Here is a 23,610-nt window from a genome sequence, read left to right as displayed (position 1 = left end):
TAAAGTAAATGCGTAAATACAGTCGTATTTATATACACACATACGCGTACATCCATGCATGGATGGAGACAGATACTTGAATACCAAAATACCTGAAAACATTTATACATACAGACATACATACGTACACACGCATACAAACATTCATACACACATAAATACATACACACATAAAAGTATGCATACATACAGACCTACTTAGTAAAAGGCATGTAACGATATACATTCAAACATTTAATCATACATCTATTCATATGCATGTGCATCCAAATATTCATCCCTACATACATCCATACACACGCACACATCTATACGTTCATCATCATTCATATGTATATCCACATACACTCATCCAAGAATTCATAGACACATACCTACATCCAGACCACATATACACACATTCACACAAATACAGCTACTCACATATCGCAATCTAAAAAACTGATTCGGATTTTAAAGTTTATTTTCGCATAGCTTTGACAGCTCCGTCAAATATTTCAAACATCAACATTACATATTTCACAATTGCCGTTCACCACAGTCGAACCGCCACGCCTCACAACAGTGCTGCGCCCATTGCTGTAGCCCGGACGATTAACAATCACATTACCATTGGAGAAGCTGCGATACTCCTGCCCATCAATGTACACCGAATCACCATTTGGATTGGGACCTAGTGGAGAACAGAGCTCAAAGATGGTTTGCTTGAAGGTATGAATGCAACTGAAACTTACAAGTCAAACAGACGCCATTCACCACCACTGTGCTGGGATATGCTGTAAATTGAGTATACGCCACAGTGACCACAATTAGCATTAATCAAGGCGTAAACATTGCAAATTCTCACCGCTGATTAGAGCCGGCAGCGCCGCCAGCAAGAGTAATCCACACGCCAAGTACTTCATTTCAGCTGCAGCCAACAGATCTACACTTATAGAGCTTATATAGCAATTTTTATAGTATTTACCCAGTGAATCAAATGGAATTTGCATATTGTCCGTGTGTGTATGCACTCAATGTTATCGCTTGCAGTTCAATAGGTGCCGAGCCAATGTGTGAGCTGCTGGATGCACTACTAATCAGAATAGATGCACAGCCGATTAATATAATATAATATATATAGGAAATATTCATCAACTGATCTATGGAGCAGATAGTTTCGTAGCGTATGCATTTGGGAAAAATCACAAATTTACCCAAGCCTGTATAATATATTTACAGTAATATATAGATAATCACAAAAAAAGATAAGGCATTCTGGCACGCCCATAAACACTTTGACATTTTAACAACCCCTTTTTTGAAATTCAACTGAAAATCCAATTTGCATAATTAACATATTATAGCTTAATGATAATTCCAAAGAACCCGACCTCTCCTATAACAATGCAAAACAAAATGCTTTATCATAGACTATGGCCAAATCTATAGCCAATTGTCGTGACTGTCAGAAAACTCATTTCATTTAATGCTCATTCAATGGACTCGATTCGAGTCGACTCGACTCGGCCCGTCTCGTAGTGCACATCGATTAGACGCTAGCTGGAACAGACAGAACGGTTTGTTTTAATTATTGTTGTAATTGTTCTAACGTCAGCAACGCATCTCAAACAGACTAACGATGGTCAGCACTTGAGTGGAGTATATTAGCACTTTTATGAACTGCTTATGAAAACAATATTTTCATTAGCTCTTCATAATTGTAGTATATGAGCGAGCATTGAGTAGTCGAGTGCGCCCGTTCAAAACATTCTGACTTGTTTATATTTAATACTGGGCATTTCCCTCAGTTTGATTAATATATTCGTGTGTCTAGTATATACACATGCATATAGCTCGAACTACCGATAAGATGAACGTTGGCAATTGAATCGCAAAATAAAAAATCACAGAGAATGTTAACGCTGGCGTATAAAAGTCAACAACGCTTATGTCAGCCAGCCAGACCCCTCTGAAACGGTGACATATAAGGAACTCGAACAGTTCAGTGGAACAAATACAAAAGCATGAATAATTTTCCAGCGGTGCTTGCGGTTTTCCTGCTGCTCACTGTGGCATTGACAGAGGCCGCTGTGTACATCGGAGGCGGATGTTATGACTGTAAGGGCGGCGACTGCAAAGGGCTGAACACACAAAGTAATCACAAATAACTGAATGGCATTCGCAGGTAATCCGCCCGGTGGTCAAGGGCCAGGCATATATACGGGAAATGGTGGAGGCGGCCGAGGCGGTGGTGGCTACTATAACCCAGGATCTGGAGGCGGCGGTGGCGGACGTCCGGTTTACTCGGGAAACTTTGGACCAAATGGTTATAATGGCGGTGGCCGGAGTTACAGTGGCGGCGGTAGAGGCGGCGGCGGTGGCGGTGGCTACGATGATGGCTTCACGCAAATCATAAGCGGTTAAAACTAGTATAGTTGTTTAAATATACACTTAGAAAAAAAAAAAATGCAGCACAATATTCAAATGGCCACTCTGCACAAACTTCAAGCGCAGTTTCGCAACGGCTGCTTCAACTTTTTCAATTAAAACAAACATTTTCAATGGGGCTTCACGGCGTCCGAATAGCTGTCAAAACAAAGTTGCTTGCATGAATTGCAAAAACTAATACGACTTCATTGCGAAAAAAATATTAATTACATTCGATGCAAACTTCATGCTGTTTATTAATTTGCGCATACGAAGGCAGTCGATAGAGAAAACACTGGTTGATTCTTACTGAGAAAGCATTCCAGATTTATGATTGAATTTCTTTTCACACACTGTTATAAGTTCCACAGCATCGCTTGGACCTGCTGCTTCAGCTTCAGACTTAGTTCTAAATTGCTATTCGTAGGCGATGCTTTCTAAGCTTATCAGCTGAAATAGGTTTATTAATAATAGATTTCTCTGAAAAATTGCAGACGTTCATATAATTCAATAACTCAATCATGAAATGTGAATTGAATCGAAAAAGTCGTGTCCAAGATCTTTATAGGTATTAGATGTGCTTATATAAAAGTCCGTTACTCGACTTCAGAAAAATCCTCTTAAGGGAAAATATAGATAAAAAGAGATATATATGTATATATGCGGGGCAACAGTCTTTGCAGTTCATTTACGATTACTTCTTCTGTATCTTTTGTGGTGCTTCATGAGTCGACAAGTGTATTCAACATTCGTTATGCTAAATATTTCATCTCTTCTATTATAAATCTGCAAATATTTCTTTTGAAACTTTTTAACTTGCAATTTCATAAAAAATATTCCCCTGCTTATGGCATTTATGACATTTTTCAATTAAAATTGGAATTAGTTTTTATTTGTTTTGCATTTTCATTAAATTGAAAACAAAAAATTAATAAAAAAAAACAAAAAATTGCAAACTTTTGGCTATCATTAAATTCAGTCTAATTTAAAATTCTATTTAAACTGACTTCAAGAGGCAATGCTGAGCCTTAAAAAAATTACTGCGCTTTTCAAACAAGCTTTCAATAAATTCTCGAGTATGAAACTGACCTAATTTGTATCTATGGCACGGTCCACGTAGCCCCTAATGAAATCGGACCAGCTTTTATGCTGGAGCTTGCAGCATCATTAGCTTTATTAGTGTGATGAAAAAGCAATTAGGTTGCCACTGCGAATCGAGGGCGAATAGTGTATAGGTTAACGATCTATTGACCGTAATCAATACGGTTGGCCATCTAACCGTGAGCCATGAATAGCAAAATTTATAAATAATTCCGATATTGTGTGCTATGCAAGTTTAATGCAAATGGCGATAGGGAATCGTCTTGTATACAGCATTGCAGTTTCCCCTTGAAACTTTAAACCTGCAACTAACTAAAACTACTTATGCCTGTGCATACATGTTAAAGCTACTAACATAACAAGCAAATCCTGTTCCTAAATGCAAACGAATACCAGGAATGTAAATAAATGATGTATGCATGAAGTCAAGTTTCGATGGAAATTTGTAACATGATTATATAGTAGATACCCTTTAAACAAAGAGTAGCAGAACTTGACTTTCTTTGGCACTTGAATCAATATTTAACTTAATTCGTCATTTCAACTTCTCAGCTTCACTTAAAAGCTTTTCGTCAGCATTATTCAGTTCAATGCAAAAATATTGGGACTGAATGCCAACATTGTGTGGATGTGCAATTTTCCATTTAAGCCTTTCATGTGGGCGTGTGCATTCAAAGGAAACACAGCATCACAGCATGAATACGAAGACTCGAGTTGGTTTAAATACTCTGGCGAGTAAATATCAAAATAAAAAATATTTTTGGCTGCCTGCAGCCTATGTAACATATGTCGCATTTCACATTTTTCTGATTCGACATGTTAATACACGCTTTGTGTCAAAGTCGTAAAGCTCTGAGCCTTAACTCCCAGGACGCTCTGTTCTGCTCTTAATGACAGGCTACACACGGCAACAAGTTATTGAGTCGACAGCACGAACTAATTGTCTGCTCTCGCCCATTAAGAATACAGTCAGCTCATGTAAAATTCACAATAAAAGAACTCCTCGTAGCTAAACGTTTTCTGCTCTGATTTTGCAGCCGCATGCCAGGCACAAGTGCATCCTTTGGCATGCTAATGGGTTTGCAGGCGTACGGCACAAACTCGCTGTTTGAAGCAACTAAATGAATATTGATTTTCGTTGAGAGTAACATGACTTATTCACTTATAGGTTCAGTAACTCTGCTCGGGTTTAGTAACCTGAAACGCACCTAAATTATTACACACGTGCGCTGATATTTGAGGCCGCACTGCGCCATTTCCAGTGTTTGTGCCAGCTAAAAGTTTGTCGGATGCTCGGGCTACTTACTCCTGCTGGTAGACAGCTTGCTTAGCTAAAAGTTTGCTGTCAGACTGCAAATGGCCTGTGGAATGAATTCAAAACCATGAAGATAAATGAACAGGAGGTAAGTGGACGATAAAGTACGCAAAGTTCAAACTGAACACGTGGCCAATTCTGTCGTATCTGCAGGCGAATCTTAACTTTGTCATTTATATATATTGTATGTATGTACTTACAAAAGCTCTCGGCCTTGTCAATCACTTCGGCACATCACTCATACGTCCCGTGACTTTGGCAGTTGTTAATAGCCGACAAAGTTCATTTTCACTTGCAATAAATCTTGGCTAAATACATTGAAGATGTTTCACAACTAAGGTCAATTTTATTCATTAGACATATACAAGAGATGTAAGGAAACGATTAATGTGCAGCTTAAGAACTAACAAGTGTCGCTGTCCGACCCAGTACCCACCCAGGAGAATCACACACCCATTCCCGAAAAACTCAATGCTATGCATTTACAATTGGACAACAACAACCACAACCAGCAACAGACCAAGGCCAATTTACTGCCGGATGATGCAGGGCAGGTAACGCTGCGCCATTACAAATGCAACGGGCAATAGACTGATCCAGATAAGGGAGACGCGTGCGGCATGGGCGCACATATCCTCCAAATGGCGGCAGTTGCTGAAGTGCTTCTCGTCTGACAGCATTTTGGCGGTTTCGCGTGCGAACTTGGCCGAGTTCTTGTAGCACTTGTATCGGGCGCTGTTGTAAATGCAGTTCTCGTATGCGAAACGTGCGCTGCAGGTAAATGATAAGCAATTAGTCATCCACGGGCAACACGAGCTCAATTAACCTACCAACAAAACTCCATGAATTTGTCGGTAACGTTGCGTTTGTCGTCATGCAAATCATCGGTGAGTATGTTCTCGAAGTCGGTGGTGCAGCTTATCCAATCCACCTGTATATACGTAAAGCAATCCTTGTGCCGCAAATAATCTGCAGGGAACGCGAGACAAGATGCAAAGTAAAAGTCAATGTTAGCATAGAAAATAATTACCATTCTACTTTATCTATATAGATAATAAATAGTAATTTATTTGTGCTAGAAATATTTTTTAAATGCCTTTGGTAAATCATTTCTTAAAAGACATAAGTTTATTTTTATTTATTAATTTATTAATTTGAAATTATTTATTTATTTATTAATTTATTTATTTATTTATTTATTTTATTTTTTTTTTTTTTTTTGTGTTTATGACAGTTGACTGAATATATTAACACTAATATGGCAATTAATTGTTGCTATATTTATTTATAAATTGTTTTAATTTATATTAATGTTGTGAAACTAGGCAATTAAATCTTACACTTGTATATTAATTATTTATCAATTATCATCTATTTTTGACGTGCTCTAAATGTCCACTCACATTTATTTTCTTTTCTGACTCCCGCTGCCCCCTTAATCACTTCATATCAACGTCACGAATCACAGCAAATGATCGATTGCAGTGAGGCAAACTCAACTGAAGCTTTATCTAACTGCATTGCCTGTTTTTTTTTATCGTGTTGCTATCTATATCAATTCCTGCCCTTTCGTATTAATCTTAATTAAAGCTAGGTGCATTAATGCATTTGTATCAACTTACTTTGCCACAGTTTAAATAAGTCTTATTGATTTCTTCCTATGAATATACTTTCTTTATTTTATATTTTTAGCTATTTGTTTGACCAGCAAAACAACAGTTCTTAAACTTTTATTTGATACCTTTTTATGTATGTATTTTATTTATTTTTATTTATTTATTTTTTTTTGTTTTATTTTATTTTTATTTTTTTTTTTTTTTTACTTATCGTCTCCCTTCATAACTTTTGATATTTACTTTTCTAATGATGTTCTTCCACTGAGGCATAAACCTACTGATACTTTGCCAATTTTCATTTTGTCTCCAGTTTCAATGGATTTTTGTTTGAAATTTTAATCAATATTTTTGCATCCTGCTTAACGCTGTATTTCTTAAAATAAAATGTATAATAAATTATCATTTTCATTAAATTATTGTTTGTCTGTTATCAAACACAATATAAACTAAATTAAAGCGAAATAAACACATTAAAAAAAAAATTTTTTTTTTTTTATTTTAGCTTTTTAAATCAAAGAAAATAAAAGTTTAATTTCAAAATGAACATATTTTAACACATTTTTTATGATGTGCAGTAAATGCATATCTAATTTCATTTCATAATAATTTTGATACATTCATACGTTGTACACGCTTTATGACAAAAGAAAATTATACAAAAAATATAAATAAATATATTTAATTCAAATATAGATATAGATATAATTAAATTCACGCAAAATTTAATGCCAAATAATTTGAATTATTATGTGTAATGAATTAAAATAAAATTTAAGGCCTAATCTCTGTCTCTATATAATGTAATCTATTTATTAATAAATTCACATATAGTTAATTTATAAAGCGTTCCATTTCGTAACATTAAATTGCAATGCGTGGCGCAATTGTTGCATTTGTTGTTGTTAATTACCCTCTGTAATAGATTCTAATATCTGACCTGCAGCTATAATTGCATATTCATTAATTATTTCGAGTTATTTGTCACTATTATCAAAGTTGCCATGACTAAAACCTCAGTGCCAATAGCCATACATTTTTATTGATATATATGGATGTACATAAGCTTTCACCTTAAATGATATATACTGACTTTTTGAGCGAGCCAATACGGCTATACTCAAATAGATATTTCTTAAATTTGTTGTCTTAATAAATATACTCACATAAGACATAAGACACAAAACATTGACTTGCTTACCTCGCTGAAAGTCCTCATCGGCACAAAACTTCTTGAAGAACTTGCGAGCCCCGTCGATATTGTTTTTATACAAAATTAGCTTTCGGTTCTGTAAACAACGTTTCGAGTAGGCATCGAAGCACTGCATTCCGCGATTGAAAACTCTACAGCAAAATTGTGATTATTAATTACATTTAGCTTATAAAGAGTTTTTATGCTTTCATTAGACGAGATTCTTTTTTTGTTAATTGGTGATTCATTTTCCAAAATTGAATTCCGCTCGTCAATTTAGGCAAGAAAGTGAATTTTGCCTTCATTGAAGGATAATTTAAAGCATTACTAAATGAGTGAAAAGTTTTTATTTATTTCGGCTTTGTTGTTCTTTCTGATTATTTTCCACTCCATGCTAAATTGCTGGCGGTGCGGTCCGACAGAGAGAACCCTTTTAATAAAGGGAAAAAATTTTTTTCTTTGCACAATCCAAGTGCTAACACAAATTAATTATGAAGTCCAGGAATGCTTAAGCAAATACCAAACCATCTGAGTGGTTAATCAATAAAATATTCGCCTAATACCACCTGCGAAGGTGTTTTATTTATAGTAACACTCAAGCACACAGCACAGCACAGCACAGCACAGCACACAGCACAGCTCACATCCAATCACACTTAATGGCAACGTTTTCGTAAGTGTTCGTAATCCGCCGGGACTTACTTGCACTTTGCTATGATCTCCTGCTTGGTGATGACAATTTTCGTATTCTGAAGAAACTCCATCAAATGTGGCGGCAGGTCCTTGAAGCAATCGTCGACCATCTTCTCTGTGCTGCCACAGCTATTCGCACTGGACAGCTCCTCCTCCAGGCTTCGAGTTTGGTTTGCTGCCGTGCTGCTAACTAGCATAAAGCACCATAAAACCGAAGCAAATGCTTTCATCTCGCACATTGTTGCCGTCGCTTTAATTTCGCTACTTGTACTTGTTACTACGAGCTACAATATTATTGTTCGAAGACTAATTCAATGCTCTGCGTATTCCGTTCAGTTTTATTCCTTACAATTCGCCTGCTACCGAGCAACTGAGCGTGTTCTGTCAATTCACGTTATATTTAAGGCTCCATCTGAGCGCCACTCAACTTCGGCCCAATACGGCGCATGCCCTGTGGCATCTCTCTTCGCTTTGTTGACAATCCTGTGGCAAGCGCCCCGTCCCCCGTCCCCATTGCCCCAATGTGTATGCACGCATAATTAAGTGTTTGTAGACTTTAACAGATTTTCAACCTCGGTCGTGTTTAAAGCGAGCAGAATTTAATATTTATTTATGGGCTATATTTATTTATGTCTGCTCTGAAATTGCAGTCATTCCTTTAAATTGAGCTCTTTAATATTGACTTGAGATATACTACATTAAAAACGGCAGGTAACTTAATTTATCAACTTCAAATATTTACTGTTAGCAATACGGTACACATTTGCTGCTCTCTTTGCATTTGCGGCACATTAAATTAATTTAAATGAACTTTTCCATGAGGGCACTTAGAGATGAGAGGTTTTGAGTTTGAAAACTAGCTAATTGTTTGCCCAGTAACAATTATGTTAGTTAAAATGAAATTAAATTTTTCATTAGTGGAAACTTTTCCGCCCTAGAAGCTCAAGTTTCAGAGCAGCCTTTGCTGTGCTAATAGCTTGTAAAGTTGCTTAAATGAGTCTCTATGTAGGACAATTTTATTAGCCTTTTGTAATAACAGAGTTGGTTCGCAGTTAAGTGTTTTATAATAGTTTTCGCACATTACGTATACGTCATGTGGGATTTTCTGGTAAAGAATATCCAATGAATGAGTATGGAGTGCAACTGATCTAAGGTGAGTTTATTTGTAGACATATACATACACATAAATGGTTAAAATACTTTTTTGAGAAAAACACTGTTTGGCCATACCTATACCTAGTAACAGAAATCACACACTTATCCACGAAAATGTCAATGCTATGCATTGCCATGTGGATAACAACAACCACAGCAATCGCAACCAGTCCAAGACCAATTTACATTTTCATGTGACGACGCACATAGCGCAGCAACAACACCAATGCCAAGGACAAAATACTGCCTCTGATGGAGGATATGTCTGCGGCATACGCGCAAATCTCCTCCAGCTGACGGCAGTTGCTGAAATGCTTCTCGTTTGACAACATTTTAGCGGTTTCGTGTGCAAACTGGGCCGAGTTCTTGTAGCACTTGTAGCGGATGCTCTTGTAGATGCAGCTCTCGTATGCCAAACGTGCGCTGCGGTTAAATTGTGATCACAGATTTTCCCTAGCCGCAATGAGAACAATTAACTTACCAACAAATTTCCACACATTTTGTCGTATTATTTAGTTTGCCGTCAACAATTGCTCTCTGAAAGTTATTACTGCACCTTTGCCAATCGGCTTTAATTTTGGGGAAGCACTCCTTGCGACGATGCATATCTGCAGGAGGACATAACTTGAGCTAACTACTTGAATAACAAACTACGACAGTACGACAAACATGAAACACACACATTATACAAATTGAACTTTCACACTCAGTAAAAAAGTCAACTCCTTACCTCGCTGATAGTTCTCATTGGCGCAAAACTTTTTGAAAAGCCTGAGTGCTCTATAAATTTTATTTTCGTACATGTTGAGCTTTTGACTCTGCAGACAATGTTTGGAGTAGACATCAAAACATTCCATGCCACGATTTAAAGCACTACAAATAAATTGTTGGATATTTTAACTTTCACGATTGGATTTAATTTAAATTTTTAAAGTTATATTAAATGAATCAGCGATTGTTTGCCGATATTAAATACACTCTGTTATTATAGATGTATTATTTGTAATAAGAAATCCTTGCACTTTAAATTAAAAAAATTGTTACTCATATTTACTGTCACCTGCTCAGGCATTTTTATTATTATTAATTTTTTTTTTTTTTTTTAAGTTTTCGCAAGTGTCTCTAATCCAGCCGAGACTTACTCGCACTTGTCACTCAAATCTTCCTTGGTTATGGCAATCTTATCGACTTGCAGAAGCTTCTGTGGAAAATCCTTAAAGCACTCGACAATCAGTTTTTGGGGATCGCCACAGGCATCGACATCTCCAGGTTGCGACTGTAGATATAACGTTGACAAAGCACAGAGCACCAAAAACCAGCCGTAGGCTGCAACAAATCTTAAACCTTCACTCATTGTCCTTTGCGCTTCACTTGTTGCTGAGTTACGCTATTTTAAGTCGCGCGCTATTCCCAATGTCGCTTCGTATGCTCGCGCAGTCCTTGCAATTCGCTTGCTCCCGAACAACTGAATCAGCTCGGCGAACTCGCTCCATATTTAAGGCTGACTAACAGAGCTCTGCTAACCCGCTGTTAGGGACAACGCATGCTCCTTGGCGACGGCCACGCATGCTTTTTCGGTTTGTTGACTAAAATCCTTAAACTAACGGCTTGATGCTCGCTTACAGAGCTCTGTTAAATTGCTGTTATTCATATCGCTCAACCCCCGATGAAGGTTAATATTTTAATAGAATGTTTTTGTGTCCGCCTGCCTCACATTTCACCGTCTTTTACACCAAAGACGATATTTTCAACAAGTAATTATATATGCTTATATATATATGTGTAAGCAATCTTTGAATACAATTTTTTGGCATAATTAAAATATTTAAATTCAAATTTAAATTAAAAATAAAAATACGTTTAAATTCAAGACGGATCTTAAACTAGAAAATTAAATTAAAATTAAATTATTGTTATTAATTTTTGTATGTCAACTATACGCCATATGGCTGCATATCTTCATTGAAATGTTATTGTCATTTTAATTACATCGAAACGAGCAATTATTTTCGAACTGCATATCATAGTACAATTTATTCAACACACATATAAACAGGTAATTAGGTAAAATTGAAATGCATCTTTGTGACCAACAAGTGTCGATGTTTGGGAAGAATCTCACACTTATCGTCTAATTGCATGATACGGATTAATAACCAGAGAACAACCACCTGTTGTGATAGCACGCATATCTCATTAGCAACATCAATGCCAAGGGCAAAATGCTGCTCCAGGCAAGGTAAGTGTTAGGGGCACCGGCGCACGTGTCCTCCAGCTGTGGACAGTTTCTGACGTAATCCTCGGTAGACAACATTTTTACGACATTGCACACAAATTTGGATGAATTCATTAGGCTCGTATATGGAGCGCCAGTGTTCATGCAGTGATCGAATACCAAATAATCGCTGTATACAAATTTATAGCTAATTAGTTACTCGATGGCAAGATGACTGACCACAGCTTACCAACAGAACTGCAGTAATTTATTGGTAGAGTTGCGTTCGTCGTTTAAGTCTTCTATGAGTGCTTTCTCCACGTCCGCAGTGCAGGCTATCCAATCATCCTTTTCATTCGCAAAGCAACTCTTGTACCGCATATAGTCTTAAAGGTGGGATAACAATTTGGGCAACAGAAAAAAACAAACAGATATTTATAACATCTATGTAGGTGTGCTTCTTACCTCGCTGAAAGTCCTTGTCTGTACAAAATTTTTCGAAAAACTTGATAACACCGTCGATATCTTTTTTAAATAAGCTGGGATCGCGACTCTGTAGACAACTTGCTGAGTAGTCCTCGATGCATTTCATACATTGATTGTACACACTATGAATACATTTTAGATATTCATTATTGAATATGGACAATTCTCTAGTGGCGAATGTGACATTCGTACGTTTTTGAGTTAAAAAAAAAAAAAAACGAATGGCAAAACATTTTTTTATTTTGACGAATAGTGAATCTTTTAGCTCTTGATTAACTCTATAATTGGTGCTAAATCTGATTTTAGCAAGTGTTAGTTTTCAAGATAATTACAAACAAGTAAGAAAGCTCTAGTCGAGACTACTCGACTACGAGATCCCCTGAACCCTTGGAGTAATAGCTATTTCAATAATTTTTCGCGTCTTTCAGCTTACACAAGAAACACGCACACACACACACACACACGCACGCACGCACGCACACACAGGCATACATACACACACATACATACAAACATACACACACACACACACGTACACAAACAATTACATACATATACACACACACAAGCATAAACACGCATGGGCGGCAGTGAGCGCTTACTATGAGAACTTAATTACTTAATAACTTTTTTGTGGACGTACGATCTTCATGAAACTTTCAGATTATGATTATGACATGGATATGCATGTAATTGCCAAAGCACAAGTCTCTAGTATTTGAAATACGCTTTTTACAAAAGTGAAGGTGAGGGGGTGAATTTAAGGGTGGGGGGTAAATTTTAACAAAAACCGAAATTGTATAAATTGCATATAGGCATACATTAAAAATTTGGAGACTCTAGCAATAAAGGTGTAGAGGATATAATTTTATAACTTGTTTTCGATAAGGTTTTTTATCGATAAAAAAAGATCGGGATGAGTTATCGATTTTTAATGATAAACTTGATATGCGCGCTGTAATTACGGACATTTTAAAAAAAATTTGAAGTCTCTAGCTGTTATATCTTCTGAAATCGACGCGTTCATACATACGGACAGACGGACAGACGGACAGACAGACGGACAGGGCCAAATCAACTCAGCTCGTCGCCCTGATCAAGAATATATATACTTTGTGGGGTCTGCCACGCCTCCTTCTGCCTGTTACATACATTTCAACAAAACCATTATACCCTGATTTCCCATTGAAAATGGGTTCAGGGTATAAAAACCAAGAGGTTCGCAGACTACAAAAAACGTAAGTCGCTTTTTAAATGAACAGTTCAACCTGAGATTTTAGCGAAACCTTAAGTGACAATTTATTACGAGTAGTTTTAAATTATTAGAAATTGGCACATCTTTACAATGTTTTTTATTTGATTCAAAAATATTAAGTAGTTTTTTTTTTTTTTAGTTTTAATCAGGGTCGAAGGTGACGTGTCGAATGAGTCATTTTTTCCACCATACTTTTTTTTATTTTTTAGTAATTTTACATGAGTAAAAGCATGAGAAATGATATGTTTCATATTTCATTGCATAGTGTCTCAATAATAAGAACATAATGTGCAATAGAAATGCTCAAAGCAGAACTTTTGCACTAATTCGGCTTTGTGTCTCAATATTTCGAGATGTATTATGATAAAATGTATAATTGGTTTATATTATTTATTATTATTAGTTATAAAAAAAATATGTTAGCAAAACATGCTTTCATTGACTTTGAATGTTTTGGCTGCGGTTGACCTTTCTCGAGAAATGCCCATATGGAGATGCATTTTTCATTTTTCAAATTGTAAATATTATGAATGTAAACAGTTCATTTTGTTAGTTCAATTATGATTCCAATTGACATAGTTTATTTAACATAACACTAACACTTCTTATCACAGTCATCTCTACTCCAAACAAGACTTACTTGCATTGGGCAACGATTTCTTGTTGGCTTCTCACAGATTTGCTTTGCAAAAATTCCATAAGATGTGACGGCAAATCTTTGAAACATTCGTTAATCTGCCTTTGACCGTTGACGCATTTATCTAGATAATGTGGCGGACGAAATCTTTTAGTTGGCGCAATTGTTATGGCGACAAGTGAACTAAGCCAGATAAACACTAGAACAGAAGTGATTGCCTTATGCATGGTTGGTTTTAATTACTTTCTTTTTTTTAACTAAAAGTTTTTTTATGCTGTACGTATTTTAATGTCTGATACGTATCGCGCACTGTTAGTCCTTACGATTTGCCACCTGCCAAAGAACTGAACAGCGTTGGCCACTTGCAACTGTATTTAAGGCCTGTTAACAGAGCACTGTTAACTGTTTGATGCAGCGCATGCATCACCTTGATTGCACTGAGGACAATGAAATTGACCATTTTCTTGTTTGCTTTTTTCTTTCGTTTCTTCTTGCTTCAACTTTATAAATTAATAATATTAAATAAAAAAAGGAAGTTACAATAAATAAAAAAAAAAAAACTCTTTTATTTTATTTATAAATAGAATAAAATAAAAACGAGTTTAATTTAACTTTTACAAATTTACTGTGTATATTAAATTTTTTAAATATATGAATGAGAGTTATATTTTTTATAAAGCTAACGATTGAAATTCAATAAACAAATGGCGCAGTATTCCAGAATTCACTACGCACCAAGCTGACCGTGAGATAAATAAATAAACAATCTTCTTATTAATTCTGTGTGCAGCCGGAAAATATGCTCATGGACTATGCAGCAGGGAAAAACAGCAATCATAATTAATTTTGTATACAAAAAAAATATAAATAAAAAAATAAAAAAATCAAGTGCACAAGTATGCAACGTGTCGAATGCAATGTGAGAGCCTTAAAGTAAAAGAGGTAGTAATATTTGAAAACATATTTTTGGTAATATTTGGTATATCCGCATAGAAAATATTGATTACCCCAAATGCTTATAAATTGCATTTAATTAATTAAGGTAAAAACAGGGCATGCATATGCATAAAAAATTTAACATTTGCTATACAAATATATCAAATATCATAAGCAATATAGAAGAAACAAGTATAGAAGTATAGAAAAATATAAAAATAAGTGTGCATATAACATATTTAATAACTTTTATATTTGTTTTCTTTTTAATCAGCAGACTCCGCACAAAGTTTTAAGTTCTTTATTGCAGCTTCTATCCTTAGCTCTATAGCGCATTATATATAATTTTAATACAAATTATTTACATTACTTCGCCTTTTTTTCAAGTTTTAAAACAGTTAACTTAAAACTATAAAATCAACTTATATTTAGCAGAAAATGTTATCTCTATCGTACAAAACAATCTGTAATTGTAACTGATATGCCCACATAAAACTGTATCTGCATACCAAACTATAAAATCAACTTATATTTAGCATAAAATGTTAGCTAACTCTATCGTACAAAACAATTTTCAATTGTAACTGATATGCCTACATAAAACTGCATCTGCATGCAAAACTATAAAATCAACTTATATTTAGCAGAAAATGTTAGCTAACTCTATCGTACAAAACAATTTGCAATTGTAACTGATATGCCCACATAAAACTGCGTCTGCATGCAGCTTTAATCTGTTTCTTCGTGGATACCTTTACACGTGCAGTTGCCTGCAAGTATGCTGTGGAGTTTTTTGCGTAATTTTTATTTTTTTATTTTTATTTTTTTTGAATGAATTCTTTTTTTTTTTTTTAAGAATTCATTTTTTGCGGCTTCTGTCTTAGACTCTATAGCGCTGTCATCGTTAAACCTTAACCTAAATTATGGGCTAGAAGCCAGTATTTACACTATTTACAATTATTTACAATGCTCTGTGGTCTAATGGGTGAAGCCTTTTAAGCCGTCGCCTGTTGTTGTTGACTACCATGTAAGTAGCCAGTGGATTTGGGTGCGCCAAAAGCCTGTCCGCGTACCTCGAAGACTGACGTCCGATCAGTTCTGCGATTGTTGACATTCTTAGATCGCTGTGCAGCACAGAATTGCGAACCTGGCGCACAACCACAATACACGAAGGCTTAAAAGGCTTCACCTCTTGGACCACACATCTCCATAAATAACTGTAAATTATTGTAAAAAAAAAAAAAAAAGTGTAAATAATTTAAATACTGACTTCTAGCCAACAATGTAGATTAAGCTTTATTGATGACGGCGCTATAGAGTCTAAAACAAGAAGCCGCAATTAAGAATTCTTTCAAAAAAAAAAAAAAAATTAAATTTCAGTTATGGTGCGAATAAACTACTGTGCCTAACCATCAGAATCCTGCCGAGCACATCAATGAGCCAATAACACTGCAACACAAGATGCAAAATACAATCCATCTATAGCAGCCGCTGCGGCATAAATGAGTGAATATGAATGACAGACACTGAGTATGGTCAGCATTTATTCATGGTCCTTCAAATGAGTTTTGCTTAACTTATTTACAGTTAACGAATGGCTTACCCCGTTAAAAGCCCGTAAATTGAATAACGTAATTAAAATGCCAGCTGAACATGCAGATCGGCCGTATGCGACTCTTTTCACTGCAGCCGCACTACGTCCACAGCACATAACGATGTACACATATATCAAGATATATATATATGTATATATATATTTATATGTGTATATGTATATAATCCTGTTGCATGAATCATTTATTCATGGAGTTTTTCATCGAGGTACGTATGTATATACATACATATGCACCTCACTGGAAAAAGTGCATTGATTAATGCTGCAATAACAGAATTATCATACTTTTCAAGTAGAGTCTGATTGGTTACTGAAAAAAAGTAATAACCTTCAATTAACCGGCACTCTGGCTGCGCAGGAGTTTCATTGACAGACTTACCTAAATATAGTGCTGAAATCAACATTGCAATTCGCCAAAAGAGTTGAAGTCTTACACCTATGTATATTCTGCATTTCATTCTTCTAATAGAATTGAATTGAATAGAATTGTTGTTTTGCTCAACAGTGTTGTGGTGGCTCAACAGCACCTCCATCAAACCAACTTACACACTGCTGATATTTTTGCCTCGCTGAGTAACTCACAATTTTCCTAGGATTTTCCAATGAAAACTGCTTATGTATGCAGCTCTCATTTATTGTTTGTGTGAGCAGCTATACCTGCAGCGCCTACACGTATGCAATGTACTTTCCGGATGTCACCTGAAGCGCTCCGTTCCAAAAATAACACGATTGAGGAACATGGCGTGCATATTTTGGAGGCTTTTGTAATTCCATTGATGCACCAGGCATCAATGTGCAACAACTCGGCAAACAATAGCCAATGATTGGTTGTTGGTCAACAACTTTGTGGTCAATATGCAAAGGCTAATACAATTTTGTTTTCAATTAGCAGCTGCATCAGGCGTGACTCGCAGCACAGCAACAGACATTCCTGAAAAAGCTTCTTTTTTTTTTTTTTTTTATAAACATTTATTTTATGCAAAAACTTGTACATAATTTAATTTGATTTTGTTACAGTTGCGTATATGTATATACATATATATGCTGTATATATGTATGTATTAATTATTTGAACATATGTGAATAGAATTGCAAGTATTCGGTGAATCTGCAATGTGTATGATTTCTGATGTTATTATTTTGAATGAATGAATATTATTTGCAATAGATGTTACCCATTAACATTAATGCATTAGAGCAATGCAAGTGCTTTAGCTTATTCCTATACACTACATGATTACATACATCATAACATATTGTAGTGGCTGTATATAGTTTACTCACAATCATCAATTGTATTGAATTTCGAAATCCGATGAGCGATTATGAATTTTAATTAGGCAGCACACCAAAAGATTTGATAATTCTGGCGGTGCGCATTGCTACGATTGCACGATTGCCGTTACTAACATAAATATACATATTATAGTAATTAGATAGTTTTATCATTAAAATAGTTGGATAGTTTATTATGTAATTTGTTTGTGTATTGAGTATGTCGCTTCACATCTTTTGCATTTTAATTTCATATTGTAGTTGGCTGCTGCTGCCTAATATTGCGATTCAATGTAATTTTAGCTGGCTTCAACTTTCGTTTTCTTTTCAGTTTTTATTTGCTTTTGATTTGTGCCGTTATAAAAAATATGTTTACATTTAACTTAGTCGCAATATGTTTGAAAGGCACACTAATTACATATTTGTTTCAATTTATAGTTTCTCATTTAGCTGCATTAGGGAAAATTCTTTAATTTAAAATAAAATGTAGCCGTTTTTCTTTTGTACCATAATTTAAATGCAGTTTCCTGTTTACTTTTTTTTATAGATTTTATTTTTCTTTTTTAACGATATGCTTTCTATCGCATATTTGCTATGATTGTTAGCTGCTAATGGGTTGAACGTGTTAAAAGAGTTTCTCTATCAAAGCAAGAAATTTTCTTAAACAAAAATATTTGTATATTAATTTAACACTTCATAACTGCTAACATTTACTTTAAATTAAAGAATTTCGGTATTATATTATTTATATATGTTCAAAAATGGTTTAACTATTCAAAATTGTTTAAATCTTTTTTTTTTATTTTTTGTTTATGTTTTTTTTTTTATGTATAATACATTGTGCTTGAGCTCAATATTAACATTAATTAAGTTAAAATTATTTATTTATTAATTGTACATTATTAATGCATGATATTCGTTATTCATTAACTAAATATGGCTGTTACTTGTAGTTTGTATTATCATTTGCTTTAATTATAAATTTTAATAAGCTCACGCGCTTCGCTTTAATTACATACTTAAAAATGATGTGTATGTACTTGTGTATATTTATAATTACATATATATGCATGTTGTATATGGTATTTAACATAATCATAATCGAAATACTTCATTAACAATGAATTTGCGTCAATTTAACAAAAAAATTAATTGTATATATTTTGTTATAAACGTAAACATAAGCTGCGCAAACAACAATCTATTTGCTGCCTATACAATGAGTAGACGAGGTGCGTATGTCTGTGTGTATAAGGTTGTGTGTGTGTGTTTTCATTATTACACAGATAAAACAATTTTTGTGTAGTCTAAATAATATATATATATATAATAGATTCTTCATCGCATTATTCAAAAAAATTTAATATGATAAAATGTTTTTTTAGCAGATGAGATTCCATAAATGATATTCTTTATGTTTCTTTTTTTCTATAATGGCATTTAAACAAATGCATTTGTTTAATGCATAAATATTTGCAGTTGAATTAAGTATTTTTAAATAGATTTTTTTGTTTTTGTTCGCTGCACTTTTCGTTATGTACTACAACTTATAAGTGGTTAATAGATATTATTTATATGCGTTTCTTTTGTTTTCATCTTCTTTAATTTAAACTATAAAACTATGCTTGATTTGTTATTGTAATTGTTTGTTTGTTTTTTGTTTTGTTTTACTGGCTGGCAAAACGCAAACAGAAATGGCCACAAAATTCAATACATTGTTTTGCTTCTTCTTCAGATTGTTGTTGTTGCTGTTGTTGGATGTTGTTGCTATTGTTGTTGTTGGATGTTGTTGGTTGCAGTTACTGCTGCTGCATACAGATGAGTGTTGATGCAGGCGCAAGCAACAGGCCACAGACGCTGAATGTATTTGGATGCAGCATATGCATGTCTGTGCGTGTGAATATGTGTGCATGTTTGTGTGTGTGTATTAGTATTTGTCAGTGACAAGAGCTGCTGCACTACTTGCAATTAGCATATCCATACATTCCATACAACATGGCACACAATGCTGCCCACACAGCTTCCTGCCGCGACTGCTGCTCCTTGTTGTTGTTGCTGTTGTTGTTGCTACGGCTACTGCTGCTGCATTCATTTCACTCGCACATCTGACTGCGGCTGTATCACCATGGCAATTGCATCTAACCAAAACGAGGACGGCGCAGACGGCAGGTGAAGGCGTTGTTTTTTTTTTTATTAGCAAATTTGGTAGTTTTTTTTTTTTTTTTAATGTGTTTTTGGTGGATTTTGTTATAGGTTTTGTTTGTGTTTTTTTATTTTTTATTTATAGATATATGTATATTGTTTTTTTTTTTTTTTTTTTTTGGTTAGCATGTAAATAAAAGAAGTCATAGAAATGGAAATTGAGTATTAATAAATGGTTAGCAGTTAGTTAAATCGTTTATGGTGTTTCATAATTGAAATACCTAAACTATATATAAATAATTTAATATGCGAATTATGAGCACACAAAAAGTTACTAAATGAAAGCGGGCATATGGAGATATCTCTCTGTATAGTTCATACAAATGGTATTTATGGTATGCAATGTGTAGAACAGTAAATAGATAATTAAGAGCAGGGCACACAACATGCAGGCCAAGATTTCGTTTAGTAACTTTTGTTTTCTTTTTTATTCGGATTCATTTATTGTTTTTTTGCAACAAAACAAATTGATTTTCTCAACAATAAATAAAATCTATAAAATGAAAAAAACATTCTGTTTGCAGTACTTGAGATTACTACATTTTCAGTTGATGTAGACAACAAACACAAACTAAATCGTAGATAGTGCAAATCTAAGTGTATTAAATGTTTATTGTTTATGGTTTTATCAAACTGTTATTTAAGAGACATTTATTGGTTATTCAAGACGCTGCATAGAAATTGCACGAGTAATTTACAAAAACAACGTACATATTTATTTACTGATTTTTTTTTTTTTATTCTTTTTGTACGTTCCATTTGTGGTTTGTTTTGTTTTGTTCTTTTACTTTCAATTTCTTTGTTTAGTTAACTTGGCCTTTGGTTAGTTGAAATTAGCAATAATATTACATCACATATCATTTGATATTTTTATGGTTTTTTATACATATGTAAATGCTATAGAGTATAAAAAAATTTAAAGATTAGAGAAAAAAAAAAAATAAAATTGCAGGTGCATTGGCTATCAATTTGTTTAAATAATAGTCTTTTTTTTTTGGAAAAAAAAATGCCAAGGTAAAGCGTTATTTACATTGTTTTAAATTGAATGTAGGGGAATTTATTTATTCAAATATTCATAATCAGAGACATTCTTCAGCATGGCATTAGAATCAATTTAGTAATTTGTATTTGTATAGTTCTGTATGTGAGTGTATGTGTATGTGTGTGCGAAGTTATATCAGGATTTGTAAGCGAATGCAAATGCAATTTTATAGAACGTTACACAAGTATTCATCTTACTAGTCTAGAGAGATATTATTATATTAAACATATGTATTACTGATACCAGAACCGTATTAAGCTTATAGATTAAGTCTGTTAAATACACGTCAAGATATATCTTTAGGTTTTATATATGTATACGTGGTAGTGGTAGTGGGTGGAGACTTGGACTTGGTATTTGGTCTTTGGTATTTGGCTTAGTCGCTGTTCAAATCGTTGCAATTCATTATTCAATTAAATACTAAAGAGAGTTTAATATGTGTGTGTGTGTGTGTGTGTGTGTGTGGGTAGATGAGACAGACGTTAAGCATAGAGTTATGCCCCGGACTAGTATATGGTAGTGGTTGTTGTTGGTTGTGGTTGCGGTGGTGGTTGTGCTAGTAGTAGTAGTTAGAGTAGTACATCAGGCCCCACGCTGGCTAGAAGTGCGCGTACACAGAGCTTAGAACTAAAGTTAAGTACTTAAGTTAAGGCACTAGAGTTGCAAACAAAAGTTAAGTGTTTCATTTTCTTGATTATAGTAAAATTATGATTTTAATATATATATTGTCTTCTTTTAGGTGATCAATGAGTTATGCGAGACGACATAGGAGTGTTAAGTTCGGAAAGCGTTAGAAGATTTTATGTTTTTTTTTTTTTTTGTTGTTTTACTTTTCTGTTTTTGAATGCCCAGGTGGCATTTCCAAAATCATAGTAGAAATGAAATTATAAGACTTGAATGCATTTTTTGTTGTTTGCTGGTTTTGTTTTCTGTGTTCGGGTTGCACTTCAACAAAAGTCATTGATCTTTATTCTCGTACACTTTCGGTTCAATTGCAACATACATTTTGAAATGATATACAAGGTAAATGTTACAGACTAACAGGGCCTTAAACGCTAAATACACATATAAAATTCATATTTCATAATTCATAGATATAATATATAGATATATATATAATATAGTAATAATAATAATTATATGGCTTAAGAAAGAGTAATACAAAATGTACTAAATTGCTTTTGCTTTCGAGTCTGCAGTAGAAATTATATACGAATTTCTCACCGATATCTTCATGTTTACATTTTTTTTCCCATTTTATATGTACTTTTTTTATTTTCATTCTCTTTTCGTTTTTGTAAAACATCAAAGGCACAAGTCAACGTCGTCAACAAAGAAATAAAATAAACCAACAAAAAATATATATATTTATAAATATATATATATATATATAGATAATAAAAAACAACGTGATATTCTATTTGCGTTATTCTTTATACTTGACAGCTTAAAGCGGCTTTACTTTCTGTCTATTGCACTAAGATTTTCAGATTTTCAGAATTTTCATACATTTTTCATTTTATTTGTTTATCTCTTGTGAGTGATTGGAAAACGAATCAAAACTCGCAGCAGAGGTGCAGCTGCCATTGTCGTGGAGGAGACAATGCCAATCGCACCTCATGCGGTAATATTAAATGTAATATAGAAAACAATTTGTATAGATGAGTAGAAACACAACTAACCTGTTAGGCGCTTGAGTTATTATTGGACTGAGTTAACTGAGTTACGGAGCTGCACAGACCGGCCTGGCCAACTGGACTGGCTGGGTTTCATTGTGCATACAGCAGGAGGGCACACAGCATTTAATTTATTTGAATTTAGATTAACAATTGTTCGAAGACTTGATTTGAAATAAAATTTTGCTTTTGTTATAGAATGCAAAACAAAAATAAATAAAATATAATTTTATCATAATTGAACTAAATTGATTAAGGACCAATGTTTTTTTTTATAATAATGGCGGCCCAACGATAACACTCATCGTTCTTTTTTTTAGCATTTGGGGAAATAAAATTTAAATAATTTGTTTTAGATAAATACATTTTTAAAAAAATGAAAAAATGTTTTTTTTTTTTTTCATATGATAAAACAAGAAATTGTTTTGCTGTCGTTGCTAGTGTGCTTCGTTTGTATTTTTGTTTTTGATTTTACTGAATTTCAATGAAACCCGCCGGCTTGGCTGGCACTCCGACCGTCGTACGCTGATAGGGGTGTTCTCTGTTAGCCGCCAAACGACGTTGCTGCTTAAGGGCGCCTACTAAAATATACGATACGATACATGTAGATATGTGCATAAATAAATATATATATTGATATACATAGATATATATTTATATATGTTTATATTGGTATATTGAGATTATATATATAATATTCAAGGCAATAAATATATACATATACATACAGGTATACAGGTGGCCAGCTGGACAGGTGGACAGGTATGCATGTATGTATATATGTATATCGTCT

At 34.1% G+C, this 23,610-nt stretch overlaps 6 protein-coding genes across 12 annotated transcripts in view; 1 reads left to right on the top strand and 5 right to left on the bottom strand.

Annotated features, from left to right (window-relative positions):
* Positions 1 to 445: 445 nt before the first annotated feature.
* On the bottom strand, positions 446 to 910 carry LOC6574830. The gene is made up of 3 exons (XM_002000822.3): positions 848 to 910; positions 735 to 776; positions 446 to 673 (listed from the first exon to the last, which is right to left on the bottom strand). Exons 1-3 carry the CDS (start codon positions 903 to 905, stop codon positions 498 to 500), a joined length of 276 nt encoding a protein of 91 aa, XP_002000858.3. The 5' UTR covers positions 906 to 910; the 3' UTR covers positions 446 to 497.
* Positions 911 to 1,938: 1,028 nt separating this feature from the next.
* On the top strand, positions 1,939 to 2,655 carry LOC6574829 (glycine-rich RNA-binding protein 8). The gene is made up of 2 exons (XM_002000821.4): positions 1,939 to 2,100; positions 2,168 to 2,655. The coding sequence occupies exons 1-2, from the start codon at positions 2,007 to 2,009 to the stop codon at positions 2,404 to 2,406; spliced, it is 333 nt and encodes a 110-aa protein (XP_002000857.1). The 5' UTR covers positions 1,939 to 2,006; the 3' UTR covers positions 2,407 to 2,655.
* Positions 2,656 to 5,142: 2,487 nt separating this feature from the next.
* On the bottom strand, positions 5,143 to 8,697 carry LOC6574828. Its single transcript, XM_002000820.4, has 4 exons — positions 8,333 to 8,697; positions 7,640 to 7,782; positions 5,656 to 5,794; positions 5,143 to 5,596 (listed from the first exon to the last, which is right to left on the bottom strand). Exons 1-4 carry the CDS (start codon positions 8,560 to 8,562, stop codon positions 5,356 to 5,358), a joined length of 753 nt encoding a protein of 250 aa, XP_002000856.1. The 5' UTR covers positions 8,563 to 8,697; the 3' UTR covers positions 5,143 to 5,355.
* A 163-nt stretch (positions 8,698 to 8,860) lies between these two features.
* LOC6574827 lies at positions 8,861 to 10,958 on the bottom strand. Of its 2 annotated transcripts, XM_002000819.4 has the most exons (4): positions 10,621 to 10,955; positions 10,209 to 10,351; positions 9,960 to 10,086; positions 8,861 to 9,901 (listed from the first exon to the last, which is right to left on the bottom strand). In XM_002000819.4, the coding sequence occupies exons 1-4, from the start codon at positions 10,830 to 10,832 to the stop codon at positions 9,661 to 9,663; spliced, it is 723 nt and encodes a 240-aa protein (XP_002000855.2). In that variant the 5' UTR covers positions 10,833 to 10,955; the 3' UTR covers positions 8,861 to 9,660. The 2 variants fall into 2 exon arrangements, with proteins under 2 accessions (XP_002000855.2, XP_043863902.1); XM_044007967.1 differs by lacking the exon at positions 8,861 to 9,901 and having other exon boundaries at positions 9,995 to 10,128; positions 10,621 to 10,958.
* Positions 10,959 to 11,408: 450 nt separating this feature from the next.
* LOC26528295 lies at positions 11,409 to 14,514 on the bottom strand. The gene is made up of 4 exons (XM_015167670.3): positions 14,075 to 14,514; positions 12,159 to 12,301; positions 11,944 to 12,079; positions 11,409 to 11,883 (listed from the first exon to the last, which is right to left on the bottom strand). The coding sequence occupies exons 1-4, from the start codon at positions 14,296 to 14,298 to the stop codon at positions 11,628 to 11,630; spliced, it is 759 nt and encodes a 252-aa protein (XP_015023156.2). The 5' UTR covers positions 14,299 to 14,514; the 3' UTR covers positions 11,409 to 11,627.
* Positions 14,515 to 23,010: 8,496 nt separating this feature from the next.
* LOC6574826 (protein held out wings) overlaps positions 23,011 to 23,610 on the bottom strand; it is a 36,345-nt gene continuing 35,745 nt past the window's right edge. For 4 of the 6 annotated variants that reach the window (XM_015167668.3, XM_015167669.3, XM_002000818.4 and 1 more), the window contains exon 8: positions 23,011 to 23,398. In XM_015167668.3, the coding sequence (XP_015023154.1) occupies positions 23,289 to 23,398 (110 nt within the window). In that variant the 3' untranslated portion in view covers positions 23,011 to 23,288. The remainder of the gene's footprint in view (positions 23,399 to 23,610) is intronic. The other 2 variants (XM_032727953.2, XM_032727965.2) reach the window with 1 other exon arrangement.

The sequence above is a fragment of the Drosophila mojavensis genome, unplaced genomic scaffold, assembly GCF_018153725.1.
Source record: "Drosophila mojavensis isolate 15081-1352.22 unplaced genomic scaffold, ASM1815372v1 contig_231, whole genome shotgun sequence".
Lineage (NCBI taxonomy): Eukaryota > Metazoa > Arthropoda > Insecta > Diptera > Drosophilidae > Drosophila > Drosophila mojavensis.
This window is presented reverse-complemented; position numbering and strand designations above follow the sequence as displayed.

Coding starts and splice junctions, on each gene's coding strand:
- LOC6574830 (XM_002000822.3), bottom strand. CDS start 905: ATGAAGTACTTGGCGTGTGGATTACTCTTGCTGGCGGCGCTGCCGGCT. Junction 777..847: donor GCTGCCGGCTCTAATCAGCG/GTGAGAATTTGC, acceptor CTCAATTTACAG/CATATCCCAGCACAGTGGTG. Junction 674..734: donor GAATGGCGTCTGTTTGACTT/GTAAGTTTCAGT, acceptor GTTCTCCACTAG/GTCCCAATCCAAATGGTGAT.
- LOC6574829 (XM_002000821.4), top strand. CDS start 2,007: ATGAATAATTTTCCAGCGGTGCTTGCGGTTTTCCTGCTGCTCACTGTG. Junction 2,101..2,167: donor CGGAGGCGGATGTTATGACT/GTAAGGGCGGCG, acceptor TGGCATTCGCAG/GTAATCCGCCCGGTGGTCAA.
- LOC6574828 (XM_002000820.4), bottom strand. CDS start 8,562: ATGTGCGAGATGAAAGCATTTGCTTCGGTTTTATGGTGCTTTATGCTA. Junction 7,783..8,332: donor GAGATCATAGCAAAGTGCAA/GTAAGTCCCGGC, acceptor ATTTTGCTGTAG/AGTTTTCAATCGCGGAATGC. Junction 5,597..5,655: donor AAATTCATGGAGTTTTGTTG/GTAGGTTAATTG, acceptor ATTTACCTGCAG/CGCACGTTTCGCATACGAGA.
- LOC6574827 (XM_002000819.4), bottom strand. CDS start 10,832: ATGAGTGAAGGTTTAAGATTTGTTGCAGCCTACGGCTGGTTTTTGGTG. Junction 10,087..10,208: donor CAATGAGAACTATCAGCGAG/GTAAGGAGTTGA, acceptor GTCCTCCTGCAG/ATATGCATCGTCGCAAGGAG. Junction 9,902..9,959: donor AAATGTGTGGAAATTTGTTG/GTAAGTTAATTG, acceptor ATTTAACCGCAG/CGCACGTTTGGCATACGAGA.
- LOC26528295 (XM_015167670.3), bottom strand. CDS start 14,298: ATGCATAAGGCAATCACTTCTGTTCTAGTGTTTATCTGGCTTAGTTCA. Junction 12,080..12,158: donor AGACAAGGACTTTCAGCGAG/GTAAGAAGCACA, acceptor CCCACCTTTAAG/ACTATATGCGGTACAAGAGT. Junction 11,884..11,943: donor AAATTACTGCAGTTCTGTTG/GTAAGCTGTGGT, acceptor ATTTGTATACAG/CGATTATTTGGTATTCGATC.